Below are 19414 nucleotides of genomic sequence, written 5' to 3'. Positions count from 1 at the left end.
GCAACCTGTGACTTGAGGTGATATGATCATAAGATTGCCAATCTGAAAGAAGTTGTTATGAAGTGACCCCTTTACTTTGTGTTATTTAAAAATAAAAACTACTATTATTAAATTTTAAACCAATGTTCTTGACACCCATCAGGAAGAGAACCATCAGAATGTCATGAGCAGTTCTCTTCTTCTGTAAAATTACATGCAGACAGTATTATTAATTACTTTCTACCATATGCTAAAACACATAGAAATCCCATTGATACTTCATTGCACATCCAATGCGTACGTTTTTCTAATTATAAAAAGACAGATGTGTAATTGTAGGAAAAGTGTCTACAGTACAGATGATCTTTCATCCTCTAAGGACCCAACATTCTATGGGGCATGCTCTGTCTATCCTATTCCCCCCATATAGACCTGTGGTACCTTCTTATGCCACATCCAATGGAGAAGGTTCATGACTATAATCTGCCATTAATAAAAGGCCATGGCAGGTCCATAAATCAACTTTCTTCATATAAAAAACACTTTAATTGACTGTGTTTTGCAGAAATATGATTGTTATCTTGAAAAAAGAAACATATTAAGAAGTCCTTTGTAAAGCAAGGAATGAAAACAACTTACCTCGTATCACGTTTCAAAAGATTTTTTTTTTATTTTTTTCTCCTTTTTAAACAAATTCTAGGCATTTTTAAAACCCAGTGCCACCTGACCCCCTTTCTCACTGCCCTGTAGTTCAGTTAACTCAGCAAGGAGTAAGATGAGCCAGCACAGTCCAGTTTGTCTGACCCTTTCAGATGTCCATCATCTAGGAAATGCCCACCATCCCTGCCTGAATATGGCGAAAGGCAGAGAAGAGGGGGAGGCAATAAAACTGGAAGAAAGTGTTCACTTGACAAGCAATGTCCAGGAAGCAGAACAGAGGAAGTTTTGTGACAGGACAACATATGTGTGTTTAGAAAGAGAATAAACAGCTTCTTGCTGTCTGGGAGCTCCTTACAATAAAGTGAAAAAGTGATCCTGGATGTATAATCCCAAAATCAGAGGGATGTATCTCCAGAGAGTTGCTCAGTCCTTATATTGGCCATCATTATTCATTCTGATCTCATCATCGCTGCTGATTTAGTTGTCTCATTTGGCATATATTCAAGTAAGTATCCAGTGAGTACTCCATTAGCCAAGTGTAATCCTCTATGGGCTTAAACCAAACACACCTTGTGATGATTTCTCTGGTGTGTCCGGATAATCAGCAGAGTCCAAGAGGTTAATAAAATTAATAGAATAAAAGGAGAGATTGCCTTATACTTCAGTCTGATAATCCCCATCTGACATATCCATAGATATACGTGGAGGTTGATCCCAATCCACACAACGCAGGCCTAGCCGGTCATGGATCTGAGAAGAACGTGCTCTATAGCTATCCCAAGCCTTTTGATGAGGGCCAGCCGGACTTGTCTTCTCCTGAGGAGCCAATACCAAACAGTAAGAGAGATGACATGTTCAATTAAACAAATATATCATTTATTTCAACCAAGGTGACATAGCTTTAAATTGTCCAAATCATTTACGTCATCATTCAAACTCTTGAACAAAATTTTTTTATGCATGATACATATTAAAGCGTAACTAAATCTTTGAAGCTTTTTACTTCAGAAATAAATAGACTGGTGACAACTTTGTAATATACTTAATTCAGCTTCTTTATGTCTTTTTTTTTTGCTTTTTTCTCCTGCAGTGAGTAGTGTATCTGGAAACCTTCTGAGGCCATCCAGTTCAGACAGATAAGAATGCTAATGATAAACTCTTTCCTTAGCCAGAGAATATTTGATGATTCAGTTCTCTAAGGAAATTAGGCTATAAAGAGGCTGTTTGTAAAGAGTTAAGTCATTAGACACTTTATCAGGTTCCTTTATCTCTCAGTGTCAATGGTGTATGGGGACACATAGCTGATTTACACAAACTACAAAAAAAGGAAGAAAGGCTGGGGGAAAAGTTGTACACAGGAACATATTCTATAAGATACATTTCTGTGTTTATTATTATCTTCTACACTATTGATTTGTACAATGTTATCCTGCACTTAAAGGGGTATTCCCATTTGGGCATTTACATTTAATTGCATTCATTTGCCATGTGTTAACATTTCTTCAACTGGATGTTATTTAAAAAAATGTTCCTGGGTGAAGATTTCTCATTTTTTCATAAATGTAGTCGTATGGTCCCTTAGAGACAACATTGACTCCTGGGATACGGCCACCTCTGCTGGAGGGATTGCACAAATAAACAAAAGGTTTTTGTATAAGAAATGTCCAGGAGTTACTGCATGTCCCACAGCCGTCCTGTGGTAATGATTGCTGAAGCCTAGCGGTCAGGCAGGACTCAATAGCGCATGTCTGGCCACCGCTGCCTAAATGTGAGGTGGTCGTATCCGCGGAAGCTATCTGGTCTCTAAGGGACTACATTTATGATAAATTATCTTCACGCAGGAACATTTTTTTTAATAACATCAAATTGAAAAATGTTTACATATGACAAATGAATTAAATTAAATGTAAATGCCCACATGGGAATACCCCTTTAAGTTTAGTTAAAATTTTTGTGAGAATAATGGAAAATCATTGTAACTAAGGCAAAACACATGGACACATATTTATGTACAAATGACTGTATGCATGTTTAACGTTTTACTATAAATTCATTTCTGTGACTGAACAGTGGAGGCACTAATGGATGAATCAATGGCTCAATAGATGAATTTGATGATAAATAGAACTGTAAGGAAATCAATGAATGGAAATATTTTCAAAATAAATGCATTTGACCTTAGGAAATTGCCAGGTCAATATGACCCTGAATAAGCTAATGATTGAATCATTCTAAAATGACACCAATGGATGAAGCTAAAGACATTGTATCTTACTTTGATGAGAGTGAGTTCATTTGGCGTGTAGAAAGTCATGCACTATGCATGGCTGACATGAATGAATTAGACCTCTAGATAAAAAAAAGGTTACTGGCAGGGGTGCTGATAGAATTTTAATGTGACATGTACACATGTAGCAACATAACCTTTAGTAAAATATCTGAATAAGGCAGAATTCACACTACCGTCAGGGAGACATATATACACATATACATACGTCCCCCATAGACGGCAATGGTGAGACAATGCCGCTGCGTACACAGGGAAAATATAGGACATGTCCTATGCCATGCACCGTGTATCTCTATGGAGAGGGTCACCCTTCCTCCTCTCCATTGCGGCGAATGTATGCCGGGCATACGTTCGTGTGAATGCAGCCTAAAAGTGAAAGGGTCTACATCTAAGTAAACACCTCTTGGCTGACCACATCCAAGATGACTAGATTTCAACAAAAACAACTATACTGTCACTAAATTAGAGCTGATATGTGTCTATGTCTGACTACGGTGCATGTGCTGAGAAATGCAGCCTTTCAAATTTTCTAAAATCTTGCAACTTTGTATTAAATTGTATTGGAGGCCAATAACATTCAAGGTAAGAATGAACACATCTGTATATTGCATATCAAATAAGAGGCACAGGAAATCATTAGTTATAATGTGGCCTTAAGAACACATTTAGCTGTTCATATGTTTCAAATAAAATGTATATATTACAACACCTTTTTTTAATATACAACTTCATGAAAACTTTATGTAGGAAAATTACACATACTAAATGCCGGATGGTATAAGATGCCAGTAGATCATTTCATCGTAGATCTTCTATAATTGTTCTTTTTTGTAATTAAAGCAATCTCTGATTTGCATTAATATTGTATTATCTTCTGTAGGCAGAAATTATACCAAACCACCAACCGATGCACAAAACCATTATTCTGAATAATAATAAGCAATATGTCTATTTCTAGAAGAGATTACTGTTAACATATACCCTATTAGATGCTGATTGACTTTGGTTAGTACAAGTGATTGATTAAGTTTACCCATTGGAATGAACTTAGCTGTAAACATGACTTGCAGCTTAAAAAAAAAATAAAATTTACTTTCCAATCAATCAACCACAATGACCAGTGGTTTTCCAGATTTAGCAAATAGAAGTTATTGTTGGTATAATAAAGTTATACGTTTTTCCAATATACTTTCTATATCTTATTCCTTGTGGTTTTCTAGATCTCTTCTTGTTGTCTGTAAAAGACTTGTCCCTGGTCATGTAATTTCACAGAGATGCCCAGATCATTATAACAGAGAAGTCTGCTAATATATTAAGCTGTGCACTTGTGTTGCACAGATGACCAGGGCAGGTTGCAATCCACTAGAAGTAAATAATGAAGCTTTTTACAGACAGGAATCAGAGATCTAGAAAACTAAGAGGAAGTAATACAGAAAGTATATTGGAAAATTGTATAGTTTTTCATTACCGTATATACTCGAGTTTGTGCTGAAAAATGTCCCCTCGGCTTATACACGAGTCAATACTTGTAAAAAAAATAATTAAAACTGGACTTAAAAAAAAAACGTATTTACTCACTCTCCGGTGGCCCCGATGAGCAGCGCTGCTCCCCCGATGTCATCGCGGCTCGTCTTCAGGCTTCCCCGCTCCTCTTCTTGCTTCTGTGCCGTCTTCTGTCTTCTTTAACATCTTGCTGGGCGCCGCCATTGTTCTTCTCCTGTGTGGCGCCTAGTATGACGTCAGCACCGGCGCCGCACGGGAGAGAACAGTTGCGGCACCCAACGCGATGTTAAGAAAGACAGAAGATGGCGAGGAAGCCAGAAGAGGAGCCTGGAAGCCAGAAGAGGAGCTGCGATGACATCGGGGGAGCAGCGCTGCGCATCGGGGCCACCGGAGGGTGAGTAAATAAGTTTTCTTTTTTAAATTCTGGGCTGACTGTATACTAGTGGGGGGATGCTGTATACTACTGGGGGCATGCTGTATACTACTGGGGGGCAGGCTGGGGTGGCTGTATACTACTGGGGGCACACTGTATACAACTGGGGACAGGCTGGGTGGCTGTATACTACTGGGGGCATGCTGTATACTACTGGGGGGCAGGCTGGGGTGGCTGTATACTACTGGGGGCAGGCTGGGTGGCTGTATACTACTGGGGGCAGGCTGGGGTGGCTGTATACTACTGGGGGCTGGCTTGGGTGGCTGTATACTGCTGGGGTGGCTGTATACTACTGGGGGCTGGCTGGGGTGGCTGTATACTACTGGGAGCAGGCTGGGGCAGGTTGTATACTACTGGGGGCAGGCTGTATACTACTGGGGGCAGGTTGGGGTGGCTGTATACTACTAGGGGCTGGCTGGGGTGGCTGTATACTATTGGGGGCTGGCTGGGGTGGCTGTATACTGCTGGGAGCAGGATGGGGCAGGCTATATACTACTGGGGGCAGGCTGGGGCAGGCTGTATATTATAGGGGGCTGGCTGGCTATATACTTGGCTGGGTCTGTGACCAATGCATTTCCCACCCTCGGCTTATACTCGAGTCAATAGGTTTTCCCAGTTTTTGGTTGTAAAATTAGGGGTCTCGGCTTATACTCCGGTCGGCATTCAAAAAATAACATTGGACAACCCCTTTAATAATTAGACATCTAACCTAACATTGATTATTTGCCATATTGTTTCACCAAGGCTATATTCTTTATACATGAATACACATGTATATAGGATTTTCTAGCTCAGAAACCTTATACACTTACTATACAGGTATAAATAAAGGACATACTCTGGCACCAACATTATTCATTTACATCCTGGATGAGTGGGGATAATCTGTTATCAGGAATTACGAGTCAAAATCTCGCCAAGAGGAAGCAGAAAAAGTGTCATAAAAAACCACAGATAAGATCTAATGCACAGGAGGGTTTACCTGACCAATGAAATAGATGCATATCCATTTTGAAACGTACACTTTGCAGTTTTTATGTTCATGTTGGATCAGTAACACATAAGTGTCTGATTTTATTGTTATGGTAGAATCTCCTTTTAGATTTTATAGGGATTAAATAAAGACAAAACTTTAACACCGATCTGGTAAGACAGATCTAATGGCAAAGTTTACATGTTTGTTCAAATTACTGTTTATTTTTACTATAACATTATAATTAATACCAATATTAGAGTATTACTCACACTGGCTGAGGTTCTTTCTACTGCTCCTCCTGAGGATATACTCCAACGCTTGTCTCTCTGCATTACAAACATAAAAAAGCTAGCTAGAAATTCAAAAGGGGTAGTAATACATGGTTTAGTTCTCTTATATATATGCTACCAGCTAAACCTATGCAACAATACTCATAGCTATGCTTTTTTACAGACGCATCTGCTTGCCAGTAGAAAAAGAGAAACATAATATGGGGGTGGAAGCATAGTATAATTAGCATAGCGAGGGCAAGCAGTGCCAAAAGCTTCTGCCATAATAGCTTGTGCACAAGGCCATATCCAGGATCTATATCACTAAGATAACTGTGGTAATGAGGACTTGCATCCCACAGAATATTTGGAAACTGCAGTATTCTCCTATTTGAGAAACACTGGATTGATGACCTAATGGGAGTATAAGGGGTCAACACCCAATACAGGACAAGTCTGCCTGCTACTGATTTGTCCATTAGATAGTTGTGTGCATAAGCCATACCATGACCAGTGGGAAACAATGGACAGCAAACATGCACATTTATTATTAAAAAGCTATGACTAAGGTATTATATGCTATATGCTTCTTTCTCTCCATTCAGATGATTCATGCAAATTATCTGCCATTTTCTCATGCTATATTATGAAGTAGATGGCAGCATTTTATTGAGGTCTATGAACAATGTTACATTTAACCTGGCAGGTCAAGCACATGACACTGTGAACTTATAAAGATGCTTATATTTCAATAGGAATAGTCATATTTCTTTTTCGAATAGAGTGGATTTACATATTATTTGTCTAAGAGAATTGAAAAAAAAACACCTAGTAAGTGTCCTTAGATAAGGAGGGTGAACAAATAGCGCACCTTTGCACTGGCATCCCGGTACCTTTCCAGTGTGTGGAACTTGCGGTTCAATTCATGATAAAGCTCTGAGTGTCTCTTTCTTGTGTGCATCACTTTCTGCAAAAAGTCAACTATAGCATTAACACACTGCCACCCACACCTACCAGCCCTCGTAATCACTGTAATGTATATGTAATGACAACTATCATGCAATGCAGATCCCAGTGCTACCATGCAGACCTGGGATTAAATCCAGGTACAAGAGCTCACCTCAAAGTCCAAATCTGAGTATCTCAATCTTTTTCGCTGAGGGAGAAACACAGGGACAGGTTGGTGTGGTTTCTATGTGAGGAGGAAGAGAGAAAGGGAGGAAGGCAGGAAGATGGATTGAGAGAAGGGAGAAAGGTACATACAACACTGCAACATGGAAGGACTAGACTTTCTGCAAAAATAAAAGGGAATTGGTTTGTTAAAATAACACAACAGGGGAATGAAAATGAAATGTCATAAGGAAAAAGGGTCAACAATAGGAAAGAGGAAATTTTGGAGAATAGCAGACTTGACAGTAACAAGGCACGCAAGAAAAGCAGACAAAACCTAAACAATATCTTCCACCTCTCACCTCAAGAGACCCAGCACTCAGAGATGGACCAGGCACCGTGCGGGGCATTGTACGGCTCCGCTCATTCATCTCTGATGCCAGGATCTGTCTGACAGAGGGTGGTTGTTTAAATGGTAATCCATACTGATGCTGTGCTGGAACATAGGGTGGGGTAAGATTGACGTTAATGTGGTCCACTGACAAGAAATTAGGATAACTATCCGTGTCGCCTTGCTGTCGTCCTTTCCCAAATTCCGAAAGCTTCATGTTGAGCTTTCCTTGGTCCCGATTAAAAGGTTTAAGACTCAAAGTCCGTCTGGGGAGAACCATGTACTCACTTTCCAGTGATGGCTCCTGAGGGCCATCCCCAAAGTCTAAAGGCCACAAATTTCCCTCTGGACACAAATAAAGGGGACCACGCTCCAAATTGATCTCTTTTTTTGGAAGAGGGTCATTGAGTTCATTCACTTGATTGTGGGTGATTTTGGGCACCTGCAAGAGGATGCCTCCTGGGGAGGAGAGGTTCCCGGGAAGGTGAGAGAAGCTCAGCCCATCACCACCTTTGTGCAGTTTTAAGTCATCCTCATCGTCTAAGGATATTCTGGATAAAGCTCCAGTCACACTGGATGGGTGACATGTGTTTAGTTCCTTAAAGAGAACTGAGACAAGGAGAAAAATAATAAATTAGTATTCTAACGAGTGCATTTGGATATAATCTACCAGAAGCTTCTAGTGGTCCATTGTCAACTATACCTGAAGGATGTAGGTCCATTATGTTGAATAATAAGAATAATAAGAAACATGATGCCATAATTTCATTCTCATTTTTATCTAAAAAGGTGCAATATTTGGAGTTCACATCTTTAATTATAGGAGGTGTAAAAATCACTGCAAAACGTACCCATTAAACCACATGATGTTTTCTGTGGATAATGAATGTGAACAAATGACAGTCTTAAATTGCTCACTATTGAGTTGTGGCTTTCCATTAAAAAAGATCTGCTGAGTACAGTTTGATCAATGAATTTTTTACACATTCCTAAAGTTTCCTTTTTAAGCAACTATTTTTTTCGCCTTTATCCTTGAACCACTGCCAAACTTCTGTACTATAAATAATATTTGCCAAATAATTGTCAGATCCAGTTAATTATTATAGATTATCATTGAAATTCATGAGAGGAATTTAAACTAGAGGCAGCGGCGTAAGTACAGTGGTATCAGCCACAGCAGCTGCTATGGGGCCTGCAGTGTCAGGGGGCATCATCATCATATACATATTGGGTACGTATTTGTTATGTATTTGCTGTAAGTGTATATATTATGTGTATATGCCCTTTATGTGTGTGCATATGTGGTACATGGGCATATATGGTACTGTACGTTTGTGTGTATGTATGTATATGTGGTGTGTATATACTGTGTATGATTGTAACTCACTTATATGTGTACAAATATGCAAATTTTTTAAATGGGGAAGAGGGACCCCATTCAGAAATCTAAAGGCCCTGGCTAAAGGCTTACTTGGACCTTAAAATGTCCTATAGCTATTAAATATTTTAGCTAACCAGAATTTCATTGTGTCTTAATCATTGTAAGGTTACATAATATCACATGTGGACAGACAGTAGACAAATATGGTGGTCACCTGTTTCTCCATGTGCTGTATACCATGATCCTTTCTCATCAGATTGACAAGCAAGGTCCACATCCTTTTCAAAATCTGTCTATAAGAATAAGGTTATATTTACATGGTTGTGCTGATAATAGTTTGTAAAAGATAAAACAAATCAGCCAGTCAATTTATATACAGTGGGTACGGAAAGTATTCGGACCCCTTTGGAGGGGGGGCACCCTTCAAACGCCTATATCTCCTGAACCCCTGCACCTATAAATAATTTGTGTGTGATATTAAACAGTGAGTCTCTCCTGAATATGATATATGGATTGTGTATGGATGCTTAAAAGAACTGGAGATATCATCTCTTAAAGTTATAATCGGGATTAGAAAGCTAAAATTCTACTTTTTTAGTAGAAATTTAAAGGGGTATTCTCGTCTTGGCATTCACATTCAGTTTCATTAATCTGCCATATATAAACATTTCTTCAATTGGATGTTATTAAAAAAAATGATCCTGTGTGAAGATAATTTCTCATAAATGTAGTCATGTTGTCCCTTAGAAACGATATAGCTTCCTCGGATACGACCACGTCACTCTCTGGTAGCGGTGGCCAGACTTGCGCTATAGGGTCCTGCCGGATTACCAGGATTCAGCAATCATTACCAGAGGACGGCTGTGCGACATGTAGTAACTCCAGGACATTTTATATACAATAACCGTTTGTTTCTTTGTGCAATCCCTCCAGCAGAGGTGGCCATAACCGAGGAAGCTATCTCGTTTCTAAGGGACCATATCACTACATTTATGAGAAATTATCTTCACACAGGAACATTTTTTTTAATAACATCTAATTGAAGAAATGTTTATTAATGGCAGATTAATCAAACTGAATGTTAATGCCCAGACGAGAATACCCCTTTAAGGGTATATATCTCTGGTTGTCTTAAGCATCCATACACAATAAATACATCATATTAAAGGGAACATTCAGGTGCCATGGTACAGGAGATATATCCGTTTAAATTTGGCCAATATCATGATGTTTATAAATGTCCTTTCTGTATGGGGCATGTGTAAATAGGTGGTATATATCCGTATGACAGTCGTGAAATGGTTAATGTACAACATCTTGACAGAAAAATAAGAAATGTAGATATTTTTGCTAATTTATTCAACAAGAAAAACTGAAATATCACAGTTTAAGTCTAAGTCTAAGCAGAGAAAACCAGACACTGCTCATAACCTGCCAAATACAATCCCGGCAGTGAAACATGGTCATGGCAGCATCATGCTATGGGGGTGTTTTTCAGCAGCAGGGACAGGGCAACTGGTTGCATTTTCTAGGAAAGATGAATGTGGCCAAGTTTAGAGATAGCCTGGATGAAAACCTCTTCCAGAGTCCTCTGGATCTCAGAGTGGGCCGAAGGCTCACTTTCCAATAAAACCATGTCCCTAAGCACACAGCTAAACTAACAAAGCACTGGCTTCAGAACAACTCTTCTTGACAGACTCAGCCAGAGGCCTGACCTAAACCCATTTGTGCATCTGTGGAGGCACTTGAAAACGGCTGTCCACCAACATTCACCATCCAAACTTAGAGAACTGGAGAGGATCTACAAGGAAGAATGACAGAGGATCCTCAAATCCAGGTGTGAAAAACTTGTTAGATCATTCCCAAGAAGACTCATGGCTGTACTAGCTCAAAAGGTGCTTCTATTCAATAGAGAGAAAAGGGTCTGAATACGTATGACCATTAGATATTACAGTTTTGCTTGTTTGATAAATTAGCAAAAATATCAACATTTCAGGTTTTTCTGTTAAGATGGGGTGTGAACTGTACATTAATGTGCAAAAAAAGACTGTTTTTGATCTTACCAATTGGCTGCAATGAACCAAAGAGTGAAAAATTTAAAGGGATCTGAATACCATATTCCGTACCCTCTGTACATACAAGATATATGACTTACCATAATTTGGAGTTGGCCATTCTTACAGGAGTTTGGAGAATCTTCATTTTCATCACTGCGGCACCCACCCATTTGGCATTTTACCACTTCTTGAACCTGTAGGCACATGTAAAGTGCACCGAACTGATTAAAAAAAACTGCTCTATTTCATATATCTTCACATCCTTTCAGAAATAGAAAGTATCAGGATGGCAATGCTAGTTGATGTAGACTTTCCTAGGACTCAAGCACCTACAATTGTACAATTATGTCTCTTTAAGTATACTTATATATCTATGTACATAATATCTTAAATAGAAGTGGTAGTGATTAAAATGTAGACTCTTCAAAGTAGCAAAAAACTGAACTATATGAAACAAGGAAGAATTACTGTACGGGGAGTACTGTGTAAGGACTGATATTTTTCCTATATTTCTTTCTACTATTACCAAAAAGACATGTAGGGAGTAGCTTTTTTGTCATTTACATAGTTTGATAGCTATGGAAACGAAGAGCCTGGGGAAATGTTTTAGGGCCCTCCACATGAAAGGAGGTATGGGCCAATTCCTATTTTGGCCAAATCTAGAAGCAAATCAATTGCGATAATGCATCAACACTAAACTTCTATGCCATGTACTACAAAATGTAACAAAAGCACAAAGCTACATACCCTTGTTTGTATGGTTGATGATGAAATAGAATAATAAAAGACATCCAAGAAACTTCTGATTATCTTCAATTAGAAGAATGCTTATTGCATACTTACACATTTAAAGTGGTTTTATTATTCTTCCACGGCACCACCCATCACTGTTGGGCCTGTGTTTGTATACAGAGGCCGGCATTGCTGGGAAGTGACGGGTGGCACAGTGGAAGAACAGGAGTGCTGGAGGAGGTGAGCACTTAGTTAATTTTTTTTTTAGGACCCCCCCTCCCTTCCTGCCATGTATAAAAATCTCCTATTCAATTACATAACCATCAATGCTAATGTGTTGTAAGAACTCATCTAGGTCCCTTTTGATTTACAGTTATTACAGTAAAGAAGCCTTGTTGTCTCTGGAATATTAAACTTTATTTCTAAAGATGAAGACAGTGGGAGAGATTTCACAAACAACCAGAGCTCAGATTTGATTTTATAAGCTGCTGTTAGAAAATGAAAGCTGAGCTAGGATTGGTCGCCATGGGCAGCTAAAACAGTTTTTCCCTCGGGCACTTCTGATAAATCTCCCTCTGTGCTCCCTTGTCCTTAATGCAACATGAAATTTTTTTGGAAGGGTTACCTCTTAGTGGACTCTACTCAAGACTAAATAAACCTAATTATTTTTATCTTATCTCATAACTGAGATCCTCCATACCCTTCTAATTTTAATGGGTTTCCTTTCCACCGTTTCCAACTCTTAGACATCCTTGTTAATGAATTGATGCAGAGAACTGAACTGCGTATTCCATGTGTGGCTGAACCAATGCTTTGTACCTCGAGAGTTCATACTCATTTTAATACATGACAAAATCCTGCTGGTTTTAGAGGCATGCTGTTATTTAATCTACAAGAACATACAAGTCCTCCTCAGCAAGGACTCTCTTAGTTTTACTTCCCATGGGACATATGGGAGGACCTGTTAAGGCTGGAGCTTAGTGTTCAGTATTTTCCCCCTCCCAGCACCATGCAGGCTGGATTTACTATGAGGCTCCCATCTCGACACCCCCACCTACCCTACTCCCCACTACGTCATGCCCACTTTTGGAAAATGGGGCTGTATACATGCGTGGTCCGCCAGAAAATTAGTGGAAAAGTCATATAAAATGTTCCTCATGGTGCGTGTGGATTAAAAGTCACCTGTGGCATAGCCTTATATTCATCCATTCAATTTATACATTTATTAATGAGAAGCTCTCACCTCCCGACGCAGGAAGCAGTGCACAGTAATGATCACACAGCCTTGGACAGAATTGAATACTGCAAACAGGACTTGAAAGAGGATGGATCGGCGATCAGTCATAGCTAAAACTGCAGACATCCACGTGAGGGCAAGCAGAGGAAGGACCACGCAGGAGCTCCATAGAGATGCCCTGTGTTAAGGGAGTGGAGACACGGTGCGAAAGAAGAGAAAGATAAAGAAAAGGGAAGAGAGATATAGAAATAAGATAGTGGTGAAAAGAAAGATATGAGGAAAGACATGAGTGGTTGAAAAAGGATAATAACAACATAAGTGGGATGATTGGAAATAAAAGAGCAATTTCAAAAGAAAATGTGTAACATAATGCAGGAAGATCCTCGGAAAGTATGGTGGAGAGATGCAAAGTAAGAAAGGAGAGAAAGGTTAAAGAAAATGGAAAGCCATGAGGAGCAAGCCAGTGGTTGTAACACAATAAAAAGCAGGGCAGCATGAAGGGAAATGCAAGTGGTGTGGGTAGGAGAGATAAAAGATCAAGAATCCCAGGTTAGGTGTGTGCAGATGCACCCCTCACAATTTTCTCTTGTGAAGACTTTGATGAGAACTCGCCGTGTTTGGGGGTAGTGTAGGGATGCGGGAAAAGAATTATTGTCGTTTTCAACATGGGTGACATGCAGATAAAAAGGTGGAGAAAGATTGTATATCTACAGATAAGTAAGTATGTGTTGAAGAACAAGAGACTAGGGACAGGCACATTAATTCAGGACTTCAGTACAGGGAAGACATCACGCTGTGTAGGTGACAAATGACGTACAGTGAGTCCCATACCAATACAGTAGGAGATATTCCATCCTCGAGGGAGAATAATATAACAAAAGTCTTTATTTTTTCATATAAATGTTGTAAAAGGGCAGGCATCCTAATTTCTATGTGTCCAGCAATATAGTACATGTATCTAAAAGGCTTAATGTCTGTAATGTATGTGGAAATTATGTTATGGTGATTTTGCGAGACTGACTGAAGGAGAGTAGAAAAGACTAACACAGCATTGTTGGCGGTAGCTGCAGACAGATTTGCACTGGGCAGCACTCCACAAGTGTAACATATCAGCGGCAGATTCCTGCAGGATATCTCAATTCTGTAACACCACATCACAACAAGCCAAGACCATGCAGAATAGTGAAGAAAGGAACGGAATAGGAAAATTTAATAGCAAGATAAAGAATTGCAGAATGTTGGGCCCAGAAAACAACAAACGAAATGCAGATTGATTTGCAGATTTTTTTTTTATATAGTAAAATTAAAAAAGTGATACAAAATAACACAAAGGCACATAGTATGTGTGTTTTCATGCAAAAGATGTAATTTATACATGCATAAAAGAAGACATTTACACATCAATATAAAATCCATCATACAGAATTAGAGTACATGGGGGATGAAGGAGGTCAGGTTGGCAGGGAAAGACAGGAAGGAGCAGAAATGAGGTATACAGAGACAGAAGTAACAAGCCACAGGGTTGTATGGGGCACACAAGAAAGAGATAATAGAGCGAAGATGGGAGAGAGAGATAAAAGGAAGTGTGTTAGATCAGCTCTGGACTGGTAGGAAGGCAGAACCTGGTTAGCATGAGATGAATACAAGGAAGGGGAACCTCCATCACCCACATTTAGTATTTAGCCCATCAATTTCTCTCCAGATGCTGTCCTTCTTATAACCAGTACTTATCATCCAACAATATCTGGAGAGAACCTTCTTTGCTTTCTCGCATGCAACTGAATTCTGCTTTTTGGATCAATTGCAGTTCCTGGGATTTGTGAGCCATCAAGCATTTTACTGCAGGGGGAATGGTACATTGCATCTACACACAGCAAAAAACTTTAGCACACACAAACACTTTGGCACATGACACCCATTTAACAATCACATTGTAAACTTTCGACAAGTGTGGATCTGCACACCTTTTCTTCACAGAAAAGATTTGCTCGAATGGGAACTGAGCTGCATTTACTCGGTTCAGCCACTACACTGAGCAGGGAGCTGTCTATCTGCTGCTACATTCTCTGTGTACTGCTTAGAACATCTGATTACTGGTGGTGCTAGGTTCACAGACCCCCAACCTGATATTATTGAGCTATTCTAAGGATTAGTTATTAATATCTTCAACCTGGCAATCATTTTAAGCATGCCTATAACAAAGTATGTTAAAGGCTGGAAATGACTGTCGGTGAGGAAATATCCAATAATCATCCTTTAATGTGTTTTCAAGAAAATTTGTTGGGGCATTATCAATTATCTCAAAGTATCCCATCAATTATAATGGAATCCAGATCTACTGTACAGCAGGACATGTACATGGCTGATTTATGTTTTTAGAAATTGTTAGTCAAATGGGTTGCCGTAACAAGACAATCCCTGTCTATACCAGCTTAGGGTAAATGGACATCAGAGAGGATCAGAGTGGAGAGCTATGATGTCCGAATTTCATCCTTGTACTAGATACGAATACATACCGTATATTCTGGAGTATAAGACGACTTTTGAAGACAGAAAAATCTTCTGTTTTCTCTGGGGTCATCTTATATGCCGGTAATCCCGCCCGCCGTGTATTCACAGCGGCGGTCGGGTCGCGCTGCATGGAGAGGGCTCAAGGGCTGAGCCCTCTCCATGGCCGGTAAGTCTTTGCTGCATATTGCAACAAAGGCTTACCGGTAACACCCGCGATCGGTGCTAGCACCGATCGCGGGTGTTTTCACAGCGATGGCTGCCGGCAAAGCCTCAAAAAGATAGCGGCGCATGGGCGCATACTCACCCTCCGGTGGCCCCGATGTCTGCGCGGCTTCAGTCTTCCGCGCCGTCTTCTTTCTTCTGCTGGGCGCCGCTATGTTTTTCCCCGGGGCGGCGCCTAGTATGACGTCAGCAGCGGCGCGGCATACTAGGCGCCTGCCGGGGAAGATCAATGGCGGCGCCCTGCAGAAGAAAGAAGATGGCGCGGAAGACTGAAGACGAACCGCGCAGACATCGGGGGAGCAGCGCAGCACATCTGGGCCACCGGAGGGTGAGTATATAAGTTTATTTATTTTTTTAATGCTGGGCTGGTCTGTGCTGTATACTACTGGGGGCTGTGCTGTATACTACTGGGGGCAGTGCTGTATACTACTGGGGGCTGTGCTGTATACTACTGGGGGCAGTGCTGTATACTACTGGGGGCTGTGCTGTATACTACTGGGGGCAGTGCTGTATACTACTGGGGGCTGTGCTGTATACTACTGGGGGCTGTGCTGTATACTACTGGGGGCAGTGCTGTATACTACTGGGGGCTGTGCTGTAATGGTAATGTTGTTGCTGTATGCCTTATGTTTATGAGCGACAGTTTTCCTGCTATATACCTGCATGTCATAAGAATTTAAATTAAATAAAGGACCATGTTAAATTCAAATCTGTTTTTTTTAAAATTTTTACCAGTGTTTTGTATGCGTTGGAAAAGGGGTAGTCTTATACGGCAAATATATCTTAAACTCTATATTTTAAACAGGAAAGTAGGGGGGTCGTCTTATACACCAGGTCATCTTATACGCCGGAATATACGGTACATTTGAATGACTGTCAAATAATAATCCATTTATCCTGTAACAACCACTGCTGCTGTTTTATCAGCTGTTTGCTCGGAAAGTTAGCTGCTCGCCACAGGGTTGCATTTCGTAAAGTAGTGTCTCTGATGATACAACAACATAGTAAGTTTGTGAATGCTGTTGTACTATTCATATTTTAAAGTACGCCAATGTGCTCTATCATTTACTGTGTGAAAAATAAACTATTTGAGCTTTATAGCAGCAAAAGTGGAGAATGAATGTGTTGCCGTTTCATCATTACACATAGCTCCAACATTTTCTTGGGGCTAGAGATTTTCTTGCAGTGGGCTACAAAGATGTCTGGGCACATTTGGGTAGAAGTATTAATATGTTTGCAAAATAATTATGTTGTCATTTGCACCAAAAAACTCCCTAACATGCCTTGCACCGTATTTAATGGCTAGTATGACAAAAAGGGCACTTCTTTGGATAAAGAGCCTAAATTGTCACATTAAAAGTTGGGAGGCTGTTAAGGATTATGCAGATGCATCAGCACTTTGCACCATTTTTCTGGCTTAAACTAAGCCAAGTAATAAAAGATTAAAAGTATAAATAGACAGTCTTATTCTAAGCCAATTTTATTATACACTGTAACATACTACGGTATATTAATGAAAGTAGGGGATTTCTTTGTGCTTAAACACTACTACAAGTGTAAAGATTTCCTACATCATAACACCAATGCTCTACAATTAGCAGCTCCTACATTATCCAAGGTTTTCACAGAGCTAACTTTATCACCATTTACTGGAAGAAGTTGGAAGGTGATAAGAATTAGAGTAATTAAGAGTGTTTTAAGAGACCTGATATAAAATAAGTCATAGTTTTATGGCTAATTTTATAGCTTACCAAATAGATATATTAACATTCATTAAAATGCTTTAAAATGCATTATGTTATCGGCAATTCCCTTATTACGCTTGAAGTAAATGGGGTTTGATTTCGAAAATACCTAAAACATCTTTAAATTAAAAAATAGTCAAATGCAAACACAATTTAAAAAAGACTACCAAAATTGCCGAAACATTATGATATTTTCTGCTATACGAAGTACATGTGTTACCAAATACTTGAACATACAATCCTGGGCATCAGGTAAATCCTTAAAGAATTGGCACTACCATCATCAAGCACTCAAGCACTACTATAGAGTGATGTTGGTACACACTGTCTCTTAGAAAACTCTTATACTTGGCTTAAGCAGAGGATAAAATTACTTCAAATTTCCTTATTAAAGGACATATTTTGGTAGTTTATTCAGAAATCTTTTTAACGACTGAGATGGAGGACTATTCTTCAGCTTGAAGGGATTTTCATTGTAGATCTTTAGCAATGTTTTACCCATGCCCATAGTTGTAAGTGCACTTATCTGGTGACCATTCACTTTAGCAAAGAGTGCAGATACACACCAGCTTAAAAGATTAGGAGGATACAGAAATATCCTCAGTCGACACACACATTGCAAACAGACCCATAACAGAAGACATGAAGGATTATGCCATAACATATATAGGAGAACAAAAAATGCAGGTGTGAATGCTTAAGTGGGAAACAGAAAGTCACTCACCCCGCCCTCTGCTTTTTGGATTTGTCAGATATACCATCCCGAGACATTAGTTTGTTGAAGACAATTATGCCAATCAGCATGTTCACCTATGAGACAGAAGTTAGCAAAAACGGAAAGAGATTACACCTTTCAAGTGTAGCTATTCCAAGATACCGGGATCAGGTATGCATTAATGTCGTGTTTATATTACATTTTGTAAATGTAAATGTTAACAATAATATAATTAGGCAAATAACCTCTTCTCAGCTGCTGTAATGTGTTTCAAAATGCAATTGAAATGCAATGTGTGACCGCACTGTTAGAAGAAACCAATAAATTAAATCCAAAAATTTCAGAATTTTCAGAAAAGAGGTTACTGTAAAAAATTTTAAACATTTAAAGCATGTGAAATAATTCCAATTTACATGTTAAAACAGGGTCCATGAAAAAAAATTCTTCCTTTACACCTGCCCTGGACCAGGTACAGATTAGCGCCTAAAAAGTTGCAAAAATAAGAAAAATAAAATGATACATAAATGAAAAGTCGCACAGAACATCTGGAAAACAAAAATACATTAGGCACACTGCACATGGTGCAGCCCAACGCGTACTTTAAAAAACTACAGAAAAAGTTGCAGTAAAAAGTCTCAAAAACAACAAAAGACGCAAAAATTAAACAATTTGACTAGCAGAAATAAAAATACATGTCCCCTAATGGGCCACATTTATTAAAGTGTTTGCTCCATTCTTTTGGACTGAAAAAAATGTGCAAACTGCTTGCACGTGTATTTATAAAGTGTCTGTGCTAGCTTTTGTGACTGTGCCAGCTTTGTGCCTTGTGGCTGCACAATGGCCAGCACACCACAAAATTCTGTACCTAAAGAGGGGTTCCGGTGCTGATTTGGACCGACCGCCACATTTATTATAGCGACTTGAAAGAATTGTGCTGTACGCTCTGTGTCAAAGGTGGACCAAAAGAAAAGTTGGCACAGATTTACTGAGCAGTGTAGGGTCCACCATATTAATGAACACTGTGTGCCACTTTTGATTAATCTGGTGCACTCTGCACACTTGTGCGGTTTGCACTTATTTTATTAAATGTGGGGCAAAATTTAAAAATAATACTTACCAGAACAATGACTGCTGCTGGTCCTACAAAGGCATAGAGCAGCCCCCCTTCCAAGGACAACCAGCAGCTGGAAGTCACAAAACATA

General features: G+C 39.5%; 1 protein-coding gene across 9 annotated transcripts in view; it reads right to left on the bottom strand.

The window, feature by feature from the left end:
* Positions 1 to 624: 624 nt before the first annotated feature.
* ADGRB2 (adhesion G protein-coupled receptor B2) overlaps positions 625 to 19414 on the bottom strand; it is a 300446-nt gene continuing 281656 nt past the window's right edge. For 4 of the 9 annotated variants that reach the window (XM_072136618.1, XM_072136615.1, XM_072136616.1 and 1 more), the window contains 11 exons: positions 19329 to 19395; positions 18221 to 18306; positions 14064 to 14159; positions 13025 to 13196; positions 11148 to 11243; positions 9207 to 9285; positions 7583 to 8220; positions 7231 to 7302; positions 6982 to 7077; positions 6111 to 6167; positions 625 to 1455 (listed from right to left, as the gene is read on the bottom strand). In XM_072136618.1, coding sequence (XP_071992719.1) covers positions 1294 to 1455; positions 6111 to 6167; positions 6982 to 7077; positions 7231 to 7302; positions 7583 to 8220; positions 9207 to 9285; positions 11148 to 11243; positions 13025 to 13196; positions 14064 to 14159; positions 18221 to 18306; positions 19329 to 19395 — 1621 coding nt within the window. In that variant the 3' untranslated portion in view covers positions 625 to 1293. The remainder of the gene's footprint in view (positions 1456 to 6110; positions 6168 to 6981; positions 7078 to 7230; positions 7303 to 7582; positions 8221 to 9206; positions 9286 to 11147; positions 11244 to 13024; positions 13197 to 14063; positions 14160 to 18220; positions 18307 to 19328; positions 19396 to 19414) is intronic. The other 5 variants (XM_072136621.1, XM_072136622.1, XM_072136617.1 and 2 more) reach the window with 4 other exon arrangements.

Source organism: Engystomops pustulosus, chromosome 2, assembly GCF_040894005.1.
Source record: "Engystomops pustulosus chromosome 2, aEngPut4.maternal, whole genome shotgun sequence".
Taxonomy (NCBI): domain Eukaryota; kingdom Metazoa; phylum Chordata; class Amphibia; order Anura; family Leptodactylidae; genus Engystomops; species Engystomops pustulosus.
This window is presented reverse-complemented; position numbering and strand designations above follow the sequence as displayed.